Raw genomic sequence first — 19533 nt, forward strand, 5'->3', positions numbered from 1 at the left:
GCCAAAGGAAGGGTCATTTAGCCAGGGCCTGTCAAGCAGGAAAGACTTTGCCCAAAAGCCTCAGACAACCAATATTTCCAAAGACAAGTTGAAGATTGTTTTACCTGCTATCACGCAAAGCAGACAAACAAAGGCTCTAACAAAATTAGTGTATTTGTTTCCATAGAAGGTAAACCTTGCAGGCGGAAGATTGACACAGGCTCAGCACTGTCCATCATCTCCTGGGGCACCCTAAAAGCTACTTCCCAGAATGACCAAGAAGAAGCTTCTCGACTGCCAGTTGACCCTCACGTGACTACCAAGGCGGAACCATCCCAGTCCTCGGAAAAGGCAAAGTTTTTATACAATTCCAAAACTTTAAAGGTCACTTGCCTTTAGTGGTAGTGGATGGTGCCCTCCCTAGCCTGTTGGGGTTAGACTGGTTCCCTGCCCTTGGCCTACACGTAACCGGAATCCACTCTATTTCAAATGCTGAAGTGGATACCTTGTTTTGAGACTATGCTGATGTGTTCAGCGAGGGGCTGGGTTGTTATTCAGGAACCCCAATATCATTCAACTTGGACCCTCAGGCAGTACCAATCTGTTTAAAGCCTCGAAGGGTACCATTTGCAATCCGCCCCAAATTAGACATTGAGCTGGACAAATTAATCAAACAAGGGGTATTGGAGCCTGTGGATTTCGCAAAATAGGAGACCCCAATAGTTACACCCCTAACGAAAGATGGTAGTGTAAGAATCTGCACTGATTACAAGGCGTCATTGAGCAGATATTTACAAATCAGCGCCTATCCAGTCCCTGTTATCCAGCACCTCCTACATTCTTTTGAGCCAGGAACCATTTTCGCTAAATTAGACATGTCACAGGCCTATCAACAGTTCCCTGTTGATGACACAGAGGCTGAACTGCAGACTATAGTAACACACAGCGCTTTCAAATGCAGATGCCTCCAATTTGGCGTAAGTGTAATCCCTGGGATTTTCCAATCCTTAATGGAAAGACTTCTCCAAGGACTAGAGGTGTAGTAGACCAGGTGTAGTTTCCTACTTTGATGACATTTTAATATCTGCCATTGACAAGCCTCAGTTACTGCAAAGAGTCAGAGCAGTCCTCGATTGTTTCAGACAGCATGGCCTTAAGTTAAAAAAAGACAAGTGCACTATTGCCACCACACAAGTAGAATTTTTGGGATACAGAATTGACGCATCTGGTATACACCCAATTGAGTCCAAAGTGAGGGCTCTCCATAAGGCACCCATGCCTACTAACAAGATTGAGCTCCAGGCCTTCTTAGGACTTCTTAACTTTTATGCTTCATTCTTGTCTCACAAAGCTTCCGTTGCAGAGCCTCTGCACAGACTTTTGGACAAGCAATCCCCCTGGCACTGGGGACCTAGGGAAGCCCATGCCTTCCACACTGTCAAATCATTACTTACATCCAATGCTGTCCTGATACAATTTAATGAACGATTGCCCTTAGTTCTAGCTGCAGACGCTTCTTCTTTTGGCATAGGGGTTGTTTTAAGTCATAGACTGCCTAACAGTTCTGAGGCACCCATTGCTTTTTTCTCCAGGACCTTTTCCTCAGCTGAGCGTAATTGCAGCCAAATTGACAAGGAGGCTTTAGGGCTGAATTGTGGTCTTAAGTCAAGGATTACCTGTAGGAAGTATTGAACTAGAGTCCACCATGCAGTGGTGGGATTCAAATAATTTTACTACCAGTTCTGTGGGTGTGGCTTGGTGTGCATGGCAGAAGAAGGATACTGTAAAATCTCATTCCCACCACACCCCACTAACCTACTTTCCATCTCTGTTCTCCTGTCCAGGGCAGCAAAATAAGACCCAGCTGATCAGCTGGGAATTGGGAGGCAGAGAATAGATGGAGCAGAGCCAGTCAGAGGTGGGATTTGCCAGTTCTCTGAACTACTCAGAATTTCTTCTACCGGTTCTCCAGAACAGGTCAGAAAGCACTGAATACCACCTCTGCCACTGTGTAAGGATTGATATTATATTATAGTTAGGCCATGTGTAATTGAAAGATTGGATGCTGAATTGTGATTTTAATATATATTTTATCTGTTATTTATTACCTTATTCTAGAATTTTTAACTGGATATTCTGTGAGTGATTTTATTTGTTCTGGACTCTGGTCTTTGATTGTAAGAAACTTGATTTGATTTGAACTAGAGTTGAGGAAAGCAAGAAGAATTGGCTTGATCAGCAACAAATTAGAACTCAATCTATACAGGAAGTTCTTGACTTACAATTTAATTGAGGCCATAATTATGATCCTAAATCTTTGCATTTGAAAGTCAAAGCAGAGGTTGTTAGTGTTAAGTATTATAGTTATTAAACAAATACCTTTTCCCCAACAGGAGTTGTTGTTGTTGTTGTTTTGTAGAAAACTGGAAGTCAATGCCAGAAACTGGCAAAAACAGTCCCAAATCACAATGACCACAGGACTCTGCAAATGGCAGTAAAGATGAACCAATTACCAAGTGCCCAAATTTATGATCACGTGACCATGGAGTTCGTGCCGCTGTCAAAACTTTGAAAATAGGTCCATAAGTAGTATTTTGGGGAGGACCATTGTAATTCTGAACAGTTATGAAGCGATTGGCTGTAAGTCGAGGACTAGTTATAGTCAAACACTTTTCTTTCCAACTGAGTTATTATCATTATTACATTCTATGATCATTCCAATGAAATTTCCTGGCACCGTGATTATTATTTTGTAGGTGAAACCAGAATCAAAAGGAAGGAAGAAGGAAAACAAAATAAGAGAACATGAAGTTCTGGACAGAAATATGTTAGGAGACAGATAATGAATTGAGAGAGAATAAGTAAAAAAGGACACACACAGAGAGAGAGAGAGACAGAGAGAGAGAGAGAGAAAGAAACAGAAAGAGAGAAAAGGAACAAGAACAAGAAAAGAGAGAAAGAGAAAAAGAAAAAGAAAAAAGAGAAACAGAGAAAGAAAAAGAAATACACACAGAGAAAAATAATAAAAGGGAGAGAGAGAGAGAGAGAGAAAGAAAAAGAATCAAAAAGAAAGAGAAAAAGAATAAGAATAAGTAAACAGGGAGAGATAAAGAAAGAGAAAGAAAAAGAATAAGTAAAAAGGGACACACACACACACAAACACACACACACACACACACACACACACACAAATATAATCACCTTTGCACTTGCTGATAGTTCTTGTCTCTGTGTGATTTCTTCCAGCTTGAGTTACTTTGCAGGTATATTCTTTTAGCTTGTTCCACTCCTCTAGGGATACTGTAATGTTGCTGCTAGCATAGAACTTTGACCGATCCTTTGGTAATGTTTCAAAATTTCCATCTGGTTTCCAAGTGACTTGGATGTTCTCTAGAGAGTAGCTATAGATGGAACAGACTAAAGTAACACTACTTATGGTTCCTAAACTTGGACAGAGTGGATGGACATTCAAAGTCACCATGAGAGTTTTGGGCATAACCCAATCTAAAGAAACAGAAAGAGAAGTGTCAATTTTATTCAAGTTTATTTTGTAGGAAAATGAAGAAGATGAGATCTACAAAAATAGAGTCAAGGAGAGAATGAATTCTCTTTCTTACAATGAATGAAGCAATGAAACTCTCCCTTAGCCTTCCCTTGTATCTCAATTTTTATCCACTGTTTATCCATTATCTGCAATGTCCCAAAGTTGCCTTTTTTTTTCAGGAGACAACTGGATTTTCTTGTCTTTTCCTTTGAAGACATTTCACTTCTCATCCAAGAAGCTTCTTTGTCTCTGACTGGATGGTGGGGAATGGAAGTCCAGTCAGAGCTGAAGAAGCTCCTTGGATGAGAAGTGAAATGTCTTCAAAAGTAAAAACAAGAAAGTCCAGTTGCCTCCTGAAAAAGCACCTTTGGACAACCATGGCCTGGATGAGAATCTCCATAGATATTATCTCCCATGTTATAAGCCTAACTTTTTGCTTCTTAACCATACAGGAAGATGGATTCTCCTATCTTTGGCCTTTCATCTCATTTCATGAGATGAAAGAAAGTTTGCTTGAGAAAAACAATAATTTGGGAGCATCTCCTGTGTGTGGGATATGGTGGTCTCACACCTACATAATTACAGAAATGTCTGAGAAGTGTGTCTGAATGTTGCAACTTTCCTTGAACAAATAATTTCCTTCCTTGGATTTCCATGCTTGGATGGAAGAACTGTCTTTGGATAGTTTTTCCAGAAGGTTTAGCTATAATCAATAAGAAGAGCCTTGTTCATGAAAAACCTTCTGGAGAACTTCTTCATCCCTGAAGAAGCCTTCTACTGAATCTCATCCCAAAGCTGCTTTTGCAAGAGGCAACTGGACTTTCTGATTATCCCTTAAAGATGTTTCACTTCTCATCCAAGAAGCTTCTTCAGCTCTGACTGGATGGTGGGGAATGGAAGGATTTATACTTCTTGCAGACAGTTGGCCATTTGAATTCTTTTAGTGAATCATTAAGGTCACCTGGAGGCTTATCTGTGTCTTTAGGATCATCTGTGTAGTGCAAATGGGTGTGGAGCCTTCTTGGAACAATTGAAAGGACTATGTTGTAGATTGCAGATAGATAATGCCATATTCCTCCCCCCTCTGCTGAGAGAGGGCCATTCAATTTGGAGATAGATAGCCTCTGTAACTCGTTTTTCAAACCAGCGGTCCTCTCTGTCCAAAATGTGGACTTTGTGGTCTTCAAAAGAGTGGTCTTTGTCTTTTAAATGCAGATGGACTATATAAATCCTTCCATTCCCACCATCCAGCCAGAGCTGAAGAAGCTTCCTAGATGCGGAGCGAAACCTCTTAAAAAGAAAAAACCAGAAAGTCCAGTTGCCTCTTGAAAAAGCACCTTGAGACAACTGTGACCTGGATGACTGATAATCTCCATAGATCTCTACTGAATTTGTTTGCTAAGAAATGTGGCAGAGAATTTAGAAAGACATTGGTGGCTTCAAAAATCTCCCCCTTAGCCCTTCATGGTCCATATAGTATTGTGGTTGTTCCAAAATTAATTATTCCACCTTACTATCCTCTCTATTTTTTTTTAAAGAGTGTAGTACATTCATTATAATCTTGTTATAATTTGTATAGCAATAAATTATCCATTGCCGGTTTGTTGGGTCTGTCACAATTTCACCAGAGCCCCTTTAGCCAGGCCATTTCAGGGTAACTCAGGATCTTAAATAACTATGGTTGAGGCCACCAGAAGAGCAGGAACCAGAACACTGTATCTCTCTCAACACCCAAAGAAGTAAAAGAGGAGGAGGAGGGTAATCCAGGCATACAGTGTTCAGAAGGAAACCTCAGTTTACATCCAGTAAGTGGGAAGGGAAAGACTGGAGTATGAAATGTCTGCTTAAAAGATGGACTTCAGAAATTCTAGCTTTGCTGCTCTGTTTCACCTTTTCTGGAAATCTTCTGGAACTTTGTTGTACTAGTTGCGTGATGTACCACCTCACAAGTTGTGCTGTTCATTTCTTGCCATTGGGAGAGGGTGGTGGTGAATTGGCTGCTAGTCCAGTAGGTTCCATCTGCCATCCTCTGGTTCACAACATCTTCCTTCTTATTTTGTGGACCACCCACCCAATTGATGGTGACACTTGGGGGCCTGTAATCAGTAGCAATGCATTTCAACATCACTGTGTCCTTCTCCCAATCTACCGACTGCAGCAGTTCCACCGTAGGTGCTCGAGGCTCCAGGAAATCTGTAACAAGACTATGAGTATCAGGCGCCATAATCATAAGAAGAACAAGGGTCATGTGTTAGGGTGAGATCAAAAAATAAGTTACCTGTAATAAGCAAAAGTTCTCCCTGGAGTGTAAATAAAAGAATTGAAGACATTCTTCAAGAAGCAAACTAGGACTGTATGAATCTTCCTGATGTAGACTCTGCTGTACGACGGGAATGTGGAGATGATGGAGGTTGTGTCTGAGCATGTCTAGAATAATTGGGCACTAAGTACTAGGAGAAGTAACCAGCAGTACCTCCCCTAGAACTAGTTTTGTTTTTAATTTGTGAATAAAATTAGACTTGTGTGCATGAAAGATAAAAAACTACTGGAAACATTGAAAAAATATATATCCTTTTTTTCCCCAGAGACAACAATGATGCAAGGTTGAAATGCATGTAATGATTTCCTCCCAAATCATATTTAAAATATACAACTATTTCTCTGCTTTCTATCTTCTAGATCAGTGGTTCTCAACCTTTTCTTCACTGGGGATACCCTTGAAATACCTTTTGTAGCCACGGACCCCCAAGACATAACTCAAGATTTAAATCATAACTTTTTTTCAAGCCCAACGACCTCAGTGGGTAAAAAGAAAGAACAGCAAATGTATAATTTAACTTCAAATATCTCAGTCTAGGACAGAGTTCACCCGAAGAATCCAAACAGATATTAACTAATTGTGAAAGAGCTTTATTTTTGTCATTAAATATATGTTAAGGATAAGTGCCCTAGATAGTTTATACAATAAAAAAAAGGAGTGAATAAAACATCTTCATTTGAGACATTAGCAAAATAAAATAATACCACCTAGTGTTTTGTTTAGGCTGGGAAGCTAAGCAGGATCAGTCCTGGCTAATATTTGGAAGGAGACCCACTTGGAGAATTCCAGATAGAAGGGATCATTTGAAGCTCAGGGTTAAACTGTGGGGTCTTTGGTGTTCTCTGAGCTGGGCTGTTTACTTTCAGACATTTCATGACCCAACTAGGCAACATCATCAGTAGTAGAAGAGAAAGGGGGTTCCCAGAATGGAGGAGAGTGAAGTTGATGGAGGAGGACTGTGGGGCCCTTGTTGCTCTTTCAGCTGGGTTGTTTCCTTGCTGGTATTTTATGACCCAATAGGGAACATCAGTGGTAGGAGGGAGGGGGTATTTGTTGAGTGCAGGAGGAGGACTGTGGGATCCTTGGTACTCTCTGAACTGGGTTGTTTCCTTGAAGACATTTCAAGGCCCAACTAGGGAACATCAATGATAGAAGGGGTATGTGTGGAATACAGAAGGAGGAGGAGGAGGAGGAGGAGGAGGGGGGGGAATGCTGATGGTCCTTGGGGCTCTCTCTCAACTTGGTTGTTTTTTTCCAGACATTTAATTACCAAACTAGGTAACATCATCAGTGCTAGGGATGCTGATGATGGTAGTGAAACATCTGCAAGAAAACAGCAAAGCTCAGAGGGTACCAAGGTCCTTCCAGTTGGAGAATTCCAGAACTGGGAGTTAGACTGGGTAGTCAAAAACTTCTCAAGAAGGCATAGTACCCAATCCCTTCTGAATTGCTGCCAGAAAGACATCATGGACTCATTCTTGAACTCAGCAGAAGCTAAGTGTCAACTTGAAGAAAAAATTCTTTTACTTAATTATCTCAGGTGAGTTCCCTAAAATGTCAACGGTGTGAACTCATAAAGCATTCCTATGCCTGTTATATAGTTGCTATAAACAAGGTGTGGGGTAAAGGAAATCTGAAAGAGCAGTGAGGCAGTTTAAAACCGGAAGTACATTCCAACACTTATTTTACAAAGATTGTAGCTAAGCTACCAGATCTTCTGCCCACGAAAATCCTTAATTAGAGAACATGATTAATGACACTCAGTCTGTGAACGTGCTTAATTGGAGAATCTGATTTGTGACACACCCAGGAGGGAAAGAGGAAACAGGGTCACAGATGACTATAAATTACATATGCTGAAGTTGGCTTCATACAGGTTAATGCTGTAGATGTTGCCCCTAATAATCATTTTGTTTCTTTTGAAGCTTGGCTCGAGGCTCATGACTCAATTAGGGCAATCGTCAGAATCCTGACAAACAGTTTCCAATAGAAGAAAAATAAAACAAATCACAAAAACCCTCCATCCTTTGGGTTCCCCCCCTGCAAGTTATTCCTCCAATACCCCTCCCCCCAACAAGTCTTAAGGCAAAAATATGAACAGTTTCTTCTGATAGGACAGAAATGGGGCAAGATTGTGTGAATGTTCCATCAGTGGTGTTGGATTTGGATGGCTGTTTCACATGGATACCCATTCTCAGAATCATTTGCATAATGCAGATATATGGTGAACTAGCCCAGATCCCTTCTGGTATAATAGCAATTGCTCTGCCTGATGGAATTGAGAGAACAATTAGATACGATGAGATTTATTTTAGCAAGCATTTCACTGAACCAACCCTAATTTCCATGTCTTACCTTTGTGGAGGTACCCTGGATATGCTTTAAAATATTAGACGTGGTTGATATATTTATACATACTTGCTTAAATCCAAGTTATTATTGCTCTTAACCATGGTACCAATGGTTGTAGGAATTGGGTACATTTGCTTAATGAAAAGAAGGACTATGGGTGACATGATAGCATTCTTCCAATATCTAAGGAGTTGCCATAAAGAATGGGAGGGGGAATCAAACTATTCTCCAAAGCACCTCAAGGCAGGACAAGAAGCAATGGATGGAAACTAATCAAGGAGAGAAGCAACCTAGAACTAAGGAGAAATTTCCTGATGGTTAGAATAATTAAATCAATGGAACAACTTGCCTCTAGAAGTTGTGGATGCTCCAACACTGGAAGGTTTTAAGAAGAGACTGGATAACCATTGGTCTGAAATGGTATAGGGTTTCCTACCTGTGCAGGAGGTTGGACTAGAAGACCTCCAAAGTCCATTCCAACTCTATTATTCTGTTTCATAACTCCACTTGGGGAAGCAATTTATATTCAAAAGTTGGTGTTCCACTAATCACAGTAAAGAAAATTGTGTAGGCACTGTCCCTGGATTCTGAATACCATTACACAATTGGATGCGTAATGAGGAAAGGACTGAGTTCTTCTTTTGTAAAGTATCTTGCAATTCTTTAGGAAATTTTGATGATGATTTGGATAGTTTTGAAGGAAAGGACTCAATAAGGCCCAATGTACATTCTCTGCTGCTCATAATATACATTTTCACCTGGGTTCCTCAGGATAATAACCACTATAAATAATCATATTTTTCAATGGGGGAGGGGTCCTTCTTTCCACTAATGGACCTGCTCTCAGCCATGGTGAAGTGCTCAACCAAAGGATGTTTGTGATTGATTAGCTTTTTAACCAGGAGTGGGCTTCAAAAATTTTAGCAAAAGGTTCTCTGCCCAGTTGCTGGGTGAGCATGGCCATGATGGGTGTGGCCTAGTCGGCCTTCTGCACTGGGTGGGGGGCATTTTTGCCCTCCCTGGACTCCAGAGGCTTTCCTCAAGCTTCTGGAAGGGCAAAAATGGCCTCCCTAGACTTGGAAGCCAGAAATAGGCCCATTTCTGGACTTCCCGAACTTCCGGGAGGCCTGTTTTTTGCCCTCCCTGAGCCTCTGTGCATGCCCTGAACTTACCTGCATCCAAAATGGGCTGCTTGTGGATTTCTGGGAGGGGCAGGGCAGGTCAGGGTGGGCAGGGCCTGCCAGAGTAGTATTTGGGGGTTCTCCAAACTGCACAGAATCTTAGCTAGGGGGCTCTCCTAAACAGCTCTTTTTAACCCTTTACAATTAAGAATGTATCGTAGAAGTTTCTATGTGATTCATCGTGATACCTTCAGCGACCACCTTGGAAGGTCCACTTACCGATGGGTACCTTTTCACAGGCCACGTATGGAGTTTGAGAAGTGGGATGGTGGATGATACAGCAGTAGCTCCCTCCTTTTCCTCCTGGTTCATCTCTGTTGATTTTCAAGATGCTGTACATAGAATACCCGTTTGCCATCTGTGTGGCGACCCCATTGTCGTACAGGTTTTTGTTCAGGGACATGTTATTTCTTTCCCATGAGATGCTAATCTCCACTGGGGAAAATCCGCTCACATCACAGATGAGAATGAGGGCCGTGGTGCTCTTGAGGGAAATCTCTAGCGGGGCTCGAGAAATGATGACAGAGGGTGGATTCATTTCTAAATGGAAAAAGAAAAAACAATGCAGGCTTTTAAAAATGGAAATCAGCATAGTGCTTTCTCTTCTTGAGAACATCACTTCAACTAAAGGAGTCAAAGGCCTTGATATTAATTTTGAAACTCCCAATGTGTTGTGATTGAAAGAGGCCATGAATGAAATAGGACTCTTTCAGAAGATTTCTAAGATTTTGGTTTCTCATTTGCTTCTCTCTCTCTCTCTCTCTCCCTCTCCCACTCTCTCTCCATCTCTTCTCTCCCTCTCTCCTATCTATCTATCTATCTATCTATCTATCTATCTATCTATCTATCTATCCATCCATCCATCTGTTATGTCCTGAGAACTCTAGGAGTTCTCACTCAGGTCCACTCACTTTGTGTGGGCGTTCTTCCCCCTTTCCTCATTGGTTGGTTCTCCCCAGCAGCCAGCTATAAAAGCAGGCTGCGGGGTCCAACCAGTTGCTGATTGCTGCGAGCCAGTTCCAGGCGTGGCAAGCACGGTCAGCCCTTTATTGTTATAATAAAGTATTGTTGCACTCATGCTCTGGTTCAGCCTCTCATTTCCCAAACTTAACACTGGCGACGAGGATGGGATGGCTACCAGAAGCACCATGCAACCGCTGAGTCACTAGCCGCCGATCCGCAGCCCAGAGAGAGCGATCGGCGGTGATAAAGAAAGCGCTGATCCGCAGCCAGAGAGAGCGGTCAGCAAACAAAAAAAGCAAACAAAAAGAGCAAATGCTGATCCGCTGACAGAGAAAGCGGCCAGCAAGCGATAAACAAACGCTGATCCGCAGCCAGAGAGGCGGTCAGAATCGAAAGTTAGAAGCGTCTGTAGCCGCTTGTTAGCCCAGCTACAGGGAAAGTGAAGCGCTGCGAGCCGCAGCCGCTCAGTATCAGGCGTGAAATTCAAGCGGTTGTCATTTGAATTTCAAACCTAAAAGTACAGCACAGCGCTGTAGCCAGTCACTGGCGCCCACACAGGCGCAATCCAAACGCCATCAACGGCTAACAGCCAAACGTGGTTAACCCAGAGAGAAAGAGAGGATTGCAAACAGCCTCTCTGAGCTGAAATCACTTGACCACCACGGGCACTAAAACATTGTCTGCTGCCCCAGAGATTTTTCCACAGGTTGTTCAACCGGTCCCAGCACCATGAGTTCCAATCCAGTCTTCCGGCGTTCAAACCAGGCGAGGAGAAGTGGGAATCGTATAAGAACCGCTTTAATCATTATATTGATGCAGTTGGCCTGGCGGATGCGGGAGGCATCGGAAAAATCGTATTTCCTAATCTACTGTGGAGCCACCGTCTACGATACTGCCACGGCACTCGTGGCTCCTCGTGAGTTGAAAACGTTCCGTGGTCTGAGTTACTTGAAATTCTCACTAACCACTATTCCCCCAGGCCCTCACAGATTGCCAGGAGATTCACCTTCCGTATGAGGAAGCAATCGAGCAAGGAGACTGTTGGGTATATGGATACACCAACTAGGTTTGGATGAATAAATATATAAACCTAGGTTTAAGTGTTTGTAGCTTTAAGCACCAAACTGCAATGTAATTAGATAATTAAGGGTGCGGTTGCAAGCAGCAATAAGAGGCAGTGAGAGTAACGTAACACTTCCTGGTCTTCCTGGTCTCTGGCCTGCTGCTGGTTACTGATTCCTGGTCTGCTGTTCTGGTCCTGGTCCGTCTCTCTGCTATCTGCCTGCCTGCTGTTTACTCCTGTTTGAGGCGTCTGCTTGTTGGCTACTGTGCTGAACAAAGGACTGTTTACTTGGTGAGCTGATATCCTCACGAATACTCAAGCGTTGTCTTTGAGAGAAAGGTATTGGAAGGAGAAGATAAAGACATTGTACTGACTAGTTAATGGACTAGGTTACTGGATGGATATATTGGATAATGACATATGGACTGATTGACAATGCTTAAACTCTAAATGTATTAAATAACTATTTAAAACTACAAACAGTGTTTTTGTCTCCAGTGTGTGTATACTCTTGGGCCCAGCCTCTCTCTCATTTGGCTGTCTGGCTTGACTGCTGCTGTGCATTCTGCTTGGGGGTTTGTCCCCAAACACTAACATTGGTTATGGGCCCAGTGAGCACAGTCTAACTAACCAGGTTATAGCAGTGAGAGTTTGGTGTGAGTTGCACATTACTGTAAATACAAACTGTTTGTTGAATAGTTATTTATCTGAAGAGCAATGGCACAAGTAAATTTGCCTAATCTGTCCATGATATCCAGACTAGATGGAACAAACTATGTTTCATGGTCAATGAAATGTAGTTTACTTCTTCGAAGAGAAGGTTTGTGGGACATAATTTCAAACCCACCAGATGTATCTAACTTAGATCCTACTGTTGAAGAGGATGCCAAAAAGATACAAGACTATGAACAAAAGAATGAGCAGGCTTTATGCATCATAGGACTGACTCTCTCTGACCAGCAACTGATCCATATCCGTGGAGAGGAAAATGCTGCTAACTGCTGGGAGAATCTCAAGAAGATTTATGTTCGAGACAGTGTAGGAGCTCATATCAATCTTACACGGAAGCTGTTTAGAACACATCTTGAGAAGAATGGAGACATGTTAACTCATTTAAACTGTATGAAAAGCATTTTTCAGGAGTTACAAGAAAAAGAGCTTATATTTAATGAGTTGCAACAAGTATACATCATATTGTCTTCATTGGATCGAAGCTATGATGATTTTGTGACTGCTTTAGAAGTATTGCCAAAAGACAGTTTATCAGTAACTGAGATTACCGGCAGGCTATTAGAAGAAGCCAGAAGAAGGTTTGAACGTGACCAGCTGAGGGAAGATAAACCTAATAAAGAAGAAAAATTATCTTCAAGGCTTGAAAGAAACCAGCTTAGTAAAGTAAAGCACCCGAAAGAAGAGAATTTATCTTCGACGGCATACACAATTAAAAAGTGTTTTAATTGTGGAGGCAGAGGACATTTGGCAAGATTCTGCAGAAAAGGAAAACGCCAGAATGTAAAGAAGCCAAAGAAATTCTTTGAACTAGCCATGTTTAGCAACTGTGATGTGAAGAATGATTTATGGGTGGTGGACAGTGGTGCATCCCACTGCATCACGAGAGATAAGACAAAATTTATAAAAATGTCTACAAGCTCTCAGCATATATCACTCGCGAATGGCTGGCACCTCAAGGCCAAGGGTGAAGGTATTGCATACTGTCCATGCTTAAACCAGAATATAAAAATGTTGTATGTACCACAGTTAAAGATGAACTTACTTTCTGTAAGAGTGTTAGATAAACTAGGTTATGTAGTTACATTTAAGAATAATAAGTGCATACTGGAAAAAGATAACAAAAGGGTAACTGCAGCTTTAAATGGAACATTGTATGTCTTACATGATAGTAAGAAAGGGGAGGCACAGACTGTATTTAACAATATAAAGCCTCATAATGAATGTATCCATTTATTGCATAGGCGTTTGGGGCATGTAAATTTTAAAATGCTAAAACGCACAGTTGAGTTATCTGAAGGAATAAGGTTAAAACCTTGTGATAAATATTTGCGTTGTAATGTCTGCTGTGAAGATAAGAGTAAAATATTGCCTGCAAATAGGCTAAATGGTTTCAAAACTAAAGAACCTTTAGAAGTAGTATTTGCAGACATTATAGGTCCAAAGAAACCCAGTATGGGGGGTGCTCGATATATACTGAGCATTATGGACCATTACTCTAGATATGGGTTTTGCTACTTAATGAAAAGCAAAACTGAAACATATCAACATTTCTTCAACTGGTTAAAGTTTGCAGAAAGAAAGACTAAACGGCAACTGATAACCCTGGTGACAGATAATGGAACGGAATTTGTTAACAGCAAATTCCAGAATAGATTAAAGGTAGCTGGAATAGAGCACAAGAAATCTGCACCATACAGACCACAACACAACGCATTTATAGAGAGAAGAGGCCAAACACTACAGGCAATGGTTAGAACAATGTTAACTGATTCTGGATTTGATTCTGGATTACCTGATTCTGTGTGGGGGGAGGCTACAATGTGTGCTAATAACATATTGAACAACGTTGTTAACTCAACTACTGGTGAAATACCATTCACCATGTGGCATGGCAGGAAGCCTGATCTGAGTTACCTGCACACATTTGGTGCACCAGCATGGGTGCATATCCCTACACAACTCAGGCATAAAGGGCAACACAGAGCTAAACAATTTTTCTTCGTTAGTTATGAAGCTAACCATAGGGCATATAGATTTTGGGAGAAAGGCACATCTAAGGTGTTATGTAGTGCCAATGCCCAATTTCTAGAGCACGTAGGATGGGATAAGTTAGAACAGGATAACAATAAAGAAGTAATTATTGAATCCCATAGAAATCCTATTAATTATCCCTGTAACTTTAAAAATAAAGTAAAGAGAGAAATACAGGAAGAAATTGTGCCCATAGAAGAAGAAATAGAACCAATAGCTGAGCAAGATGAGGAACATGAACAGGTAGTAACTCAGAAAAGTCCTCATACAAGCCCTGTAATTCCCAGAAGAACTACACGAATATCTAGACCGCCTGATAGATACCAGGCTAATACAGTGTGCCAGGTTAATAAGGTTCCATATACTGTGGATGAAATAAAATTGTATCCTTCTAAAGATAAGGAAAGTTGGTATGCAGCAATGAATAAGGAATTGAAATCCTTGAAGGATATGAAAGTATATGAAAATGCGAGATTACCTGGTGATATAAAACCCATTGGCTGCAAATGGATTTTTAAGATAAAAACTGATAAGGATGGAAACATAATCCATAAGGCAAGATTAGTAGCCCAAGGTTTTAGACAAAGTGCCAATGACTATGATGAAGTATTTGCACCTAGTCTTAAAGCAGCAACATTAAGGGCAGCTTTAGTGTGGGCAGCAAGCAAGAAATATATAGTTAACCATTTAGATGTGGAAACTGCATACTTGCACGCTCCATTAAGACATACTGTATATATGAAAAAGCCTAGTGGATTGAAAGGTGAAAATAATAATGATTGTTGGTTGTTAAAGAAGAGCCTCTATGGTCTTAAACAATCGGGCTATGAATGGAACCAGTATATTGTAAAGGAACTGAACAATATAGGGTTTAAAGCTGGTTTAGCCGATCCATGTCTGTTTAAGAGGGAGACAAATGGTAAAATATCATTATTATTATTGTTCACTGATGATATTGCCTTGATTACTGAGACTAATGATGAAGCTAATAAAATAATAGCATCATTAGGTAAGAAAATAAAAATCAAGCAATTAGGGGAGATAAAGAAATATGTAGGTTTGAATATACTGAAAACACAGAAAGGTTATAAGATATCTCAGGAGGATAAGATATCTAAATTGCTAATAGATTATAAGATGGAACTTTGTAAGCCTGCAAAGACTCCAATGAGTCAGGATATTTGCAAAATGGATGCTCAAAGTCCCAAGTTTGATAAGGCAATATATCAATCTTTGATTGGTAGCTTATCATACATTAGCAATTGGTCAAGGCCAGATATAGCTTATAGTATTAATCAACTGGCACGACATAATAATGATCCACTTCAATGTCATTGGATAGCATTGAAAAGAATCTTAAGATATCTTAAAGGAACATTACACCATGCACTGTATTTAGAACCAAAAGGTGATCTCATATTGAGTGCTTATGCAGATGCTAGTTTTGCATCAGAAAGAGACACAAGAAAGTCGACTTCAGGAACAGCCATAATGCTGGGTAAGACATTAATAGGTTGGAAGTCAATTAGACAACAGCATATAAGTTTGTCTACTATGGAGGCAGAATTCTCCTGTTTATCGCTCTTATGTACTGAGTTAATCATGTATAAACAAATGTTGAATGATATGGGTATAACTGTATATTATCCTATAATTGTACATGAAGATAATCAGGCAGCAATTCAAATGGCCACAAATATTGCAGTAAAAACTAGGAGCAAGCATACAGATTTAAGGTATCTAAATGTTAGACAATCTGTAAAGAGTAAAATGATACAGCTGGAGTACTGCATGTCGGAGGACAATGTAGCTGATAATTTTACTAAAGCCCAAGGTGCCATTAAGCACCAAGAGAGTTGTGAAAAGTATGGGTTTAAATTGTAAAGGTATTATATATTTATATCACCCAAAAGGGGAGAATGTTGGGTATATGGATACACCAACTAGGTTTGGATGAATAAATATATAAACCTAGGTTTAAGTGTTTGTAGCTTTAAGCACCAAACTGCAATGTAATTAGATAATTAAGGGTGCGGTTGCAAGCAGCAATAAGAGGCAGTGAGAGTAACGTAACACTTCCTGGTCTTCCTGGTCTCTGGCCTGCTGCTGGTTACTGATTCCTGGTCTGCTGTTCTGGTCCTGGTCCGTCTCTCTGCTATCTGCCTGCCTGCTGTTTACTCCTGTTTGAGACGTCTGCTTGTTGGCTACTGTGCTGAACAAAAGGACTGTTTACTTGGTGAGCTGATATCCTGCGAATACTCAGCGTTGTCTTTGAGAGAAAGGTATTGGAAGGAGAAGATAAAGACATTGTACTGACTAGTTAATGGACTAGGTTACTGGATGGATATATTGGATAATGACATATGGACTGATTGACAATGCTTAAACTCTAAATGTATTAAATAACTATTTAAAACTACAAACAGTGTTTTTGTCTCCAGTGTGTGTATACTCTTGGGCCCAGCCTCTCTCTCATTTGGCTGTCTGGCTTGACTGCTGCTGTGCATTCTGCTTGGGGGTTTGTTCCCAAACACTAACAGAGACCATCAATCAATATATGGCCGCTCTCAGAACAGCAGCACTGCGTTGTGGGTTTGGAACCTACCTGGAGGACATGCTCCTCAATCAATTAGTCTGCGGGGTCAAGGACCTCCACCTGCAAAGCGCCTTCTCGCAAAAAAGACCTCAACCTCGCACAAGCAGTCGAGGAGGCCTTGGCAGCTGAGCTGGCAACAAACTCAGCCACCGAAATCCAGGGCCCAAGTGCCAAGCTGACATCACTTCCAGTCCACTCCGAGGAGGTGGTAGCAGAGGAAACCATCAGTGATGAAACGAAGTCCACCGCCTCTCCAACGACAGACGGCCGCAGGTAGGAGCCAAACAAGAAAACATCGGTCCACCCAAGCACATCACCCTGTGCCTAGTCTGTGGGGATCTCATCAGAGGCCACCTGCAAGTTTAAAGGAGCCACCTGCAATAACTGCCATAAAAGGGGACACATCGCGAGAGTCTGCCAAACCCCCAAAGTGCAGCACAAAGGCACCCCCCCTCGCACCGGGACCACAGAGGCAAGTATTGAACTGTCGCACGCACCACCTTGCCAAGCACACCCTTGCCACACTGTTAGTAAAATTTCTCTCTCCGTTTCCCTAGAAGGTAAACCGTGCCACATGGAGGTTGACACAGGGTCAGCGCTCTCAATTATCTCGTGGAACACCCTCAAGAGGCTCCAACCAAGCCTATCCACTAGCCGGCTCCAGAGATGCCAGTTTGGCCTGAAGGACTACCAGGGGAAGACCATTCCTGTAATCGGCAGAGGCAAGTTTCTTGTCAGTTTTAGAGCTTTTAAAGGTCACCTACCTCTAGTGGTAGTTAACGGCAATCTACCCACCTTATTGGGGCTCGATTGGTTTCCCCATCTCGGCCTAGGGCTAACAGGAGTCCATGCTGTCTCAACCTCAGACACTGACTCCTTATTCGCTGATTACTCAGATGTATTCAGCGAAGAGCTGGGGTGTTATAACAGTACCCCATCTCATTCTCAGTTGACCCCAAAGCAGTCCCAATCAGGCTAAAACCGCGTGAGGGTCCCATTTTCTATTCGGCCAAAACTAGATGCGGAATTGGATAAACTGTTAAAACAAGGGGTCATTGAACCAACAGATTTCGCCAAATGGGAGATGCCCATTGTCACACCCTCAAAAAGACGGTAGCCTGAGAATTTGCTCGGACTGCAAGACGACAATCAATAAATTTCTACAAGTTAGCGCTTATCCTGTGCCCGTCATTCAGCACTTATTACACACATTCGAACCAGGCAGCATTTTTGCTAAATTGGACATGTCTCAAGCATATCAGCAGTTCCCTGTAGATAACCAAACAGCGGAACTCCAGACAATTGTCACTCACAGGGGTGCCTTCCGATGCAAGCGTCTCCAATTTGGCGTAAGTGTTGCCCCTGGTATTTTTCAATCCCTCATGGAGCGGATTTTGCAGGGCCTCCCTGGTGTAGTACCCTACTTGACGACATCTTAGTCTCGGCCAGGGACAGACCCCAACTCTTCCAGAGAGTTCGAGCTGTGTTAGAGAGGTTCAGACAGCATGGCCTCAAGTTGAAAAAAGAAAAATGTGCCATTGCCACTAGACAGGTGGACTTTCTGGGTTATAAAATTGACGCCTCTGGCATTCACCCTCTGGAGTCCAAGGTTAAGGCAATCCACGAGGCACCCACTCCAACCTCCAAAACTGAACTACAGGCATTCTTGGGGCTATTGAACTTTTACGCATCCTTTTTACCCCATAAAGCATCAGTAGCTGAACCCCTACACAGATTACTGGATAAAAAGACACCGTGGCACTGGGGGCACAAAGAAGACCACGCTTTTCACGCCGTCAAATCACTACTCACGTCAGAGGCGGTACTTATTCAATTTGACCCTAACCTCCCTTTAGTACTGGCAGCAGACGCCTCCCCTTTTGGAATTGGGGCGGTACTAAGTCACAGGCTTCCCAATGGCGCCGAGGCTCCCATCGCCTTTTTCTCAAGGACGCTCTCTGCAACGGAGCGAAATTACAGCCAGATCGATAAGGAAGCCCTAGCAGCTGTTGCAGCCGTGAAAAAATTTCACGAATTTCTCTTTGGCCATTTTTTCGAGCTGGTCACGGACCACAAACCCCTCCTGGGCCTACTAGCCGGAGACAAGCAGACCCCTCAAGTCCTCTCCCCTAGGATGACTAGGTGGACTCTCTTCCTGGCAGCCTACTCCTACAGACTTATACACCGCCCGGGTAAAACACCGTCCCACGCTGACGCACTCAGTCGCTGCCCCTTGCCGGCCCCGGCTGAAGACCCTGCTCCTGTCCACGCTATTTTCGAGATCACCCAGTTGGACCTACCCATCACTGCCCTGGACATTGCTGCTAAAACCAAGGCAGACCAAACGCTCGCCCAGGTGCTTGACTGGGTGAGGAGGGGGTGGCCGGGTGGCAATGTTGATAACAAATTCACACCTTTTAAGACTCGCATGCAGGAGTTGTCCAGTCTGCAGGGTTGTCTACTATGGGGCACTTGAGTGGTCATCCCGGCCTCACTGCGTACCCGAGTTCTGGAAGTGTTGCACGAGGGACATCCTGGCATCGTGAGAATGAAGGCATTAGCACGCAGCTACGTGTGGTGGCCGGGTCTCGACGAGGACATTGTCAATTGGGTAAGTTCCTGCAGCATCTGCCAGGAATCCCGTCCTGCTCCCCCCATTGCCACCCCTACTAGATGGGAAAGCGCCAGCGCTCCTTGGTCCAGAATTCACATCGACCTGGCCGGCCCTCTGCATGGGAAGATGTTCCTAGTGGTCGTGGACGCCTATTCCAA

At 42.5% G+C, this 19533-nt stretch overlaps 1 protein-coding gene across 1 annotated transcript in view; it reads right to left on the reverse strand.

Annotated features, from left to right (window-relative positions):
- The window catches only part of LOC113448758 (uncharacterized), a 42601-nt gene that overhangs the window by 14144 nt on the left and 8924 nt on the right, over positions 1 to 19533 (reverse strand). The window contains exons 5-7 of the mRNA XM_026719533.2: positions 9596 to 9916; positions 5414 to 5716; positions 3181 to 3483 (exon numbers count right to left, since the gene is read on the reverse strand). Of these exons, the coding sequence (XP_026575318.2) occupies positions 3181 to 3483; positions 5414 to 5716; positions 9596 to 9916 (927 nt within the window). The remainder of the gene's footprint in view (positions 1 to 3180; positions 3484 to 5413; positions 5717 to 9595; positions 9917 to 19533) is intronic.

This window comes from Pseudonaja textilis, chromosome Z (genome assembly GCF_049901715.1).
Source record: "Pseudonaja textilis isolate UNSWEBS1 chromosome Z, rPseTex1.2, whole genome shotgun sequence".
Lineage (NCBI taxonomy): Eukaryota > Metazoa > Chordata > Lepidosauria > Squamata > Elapidae > Pseudonaja > Pseudonaja textilis.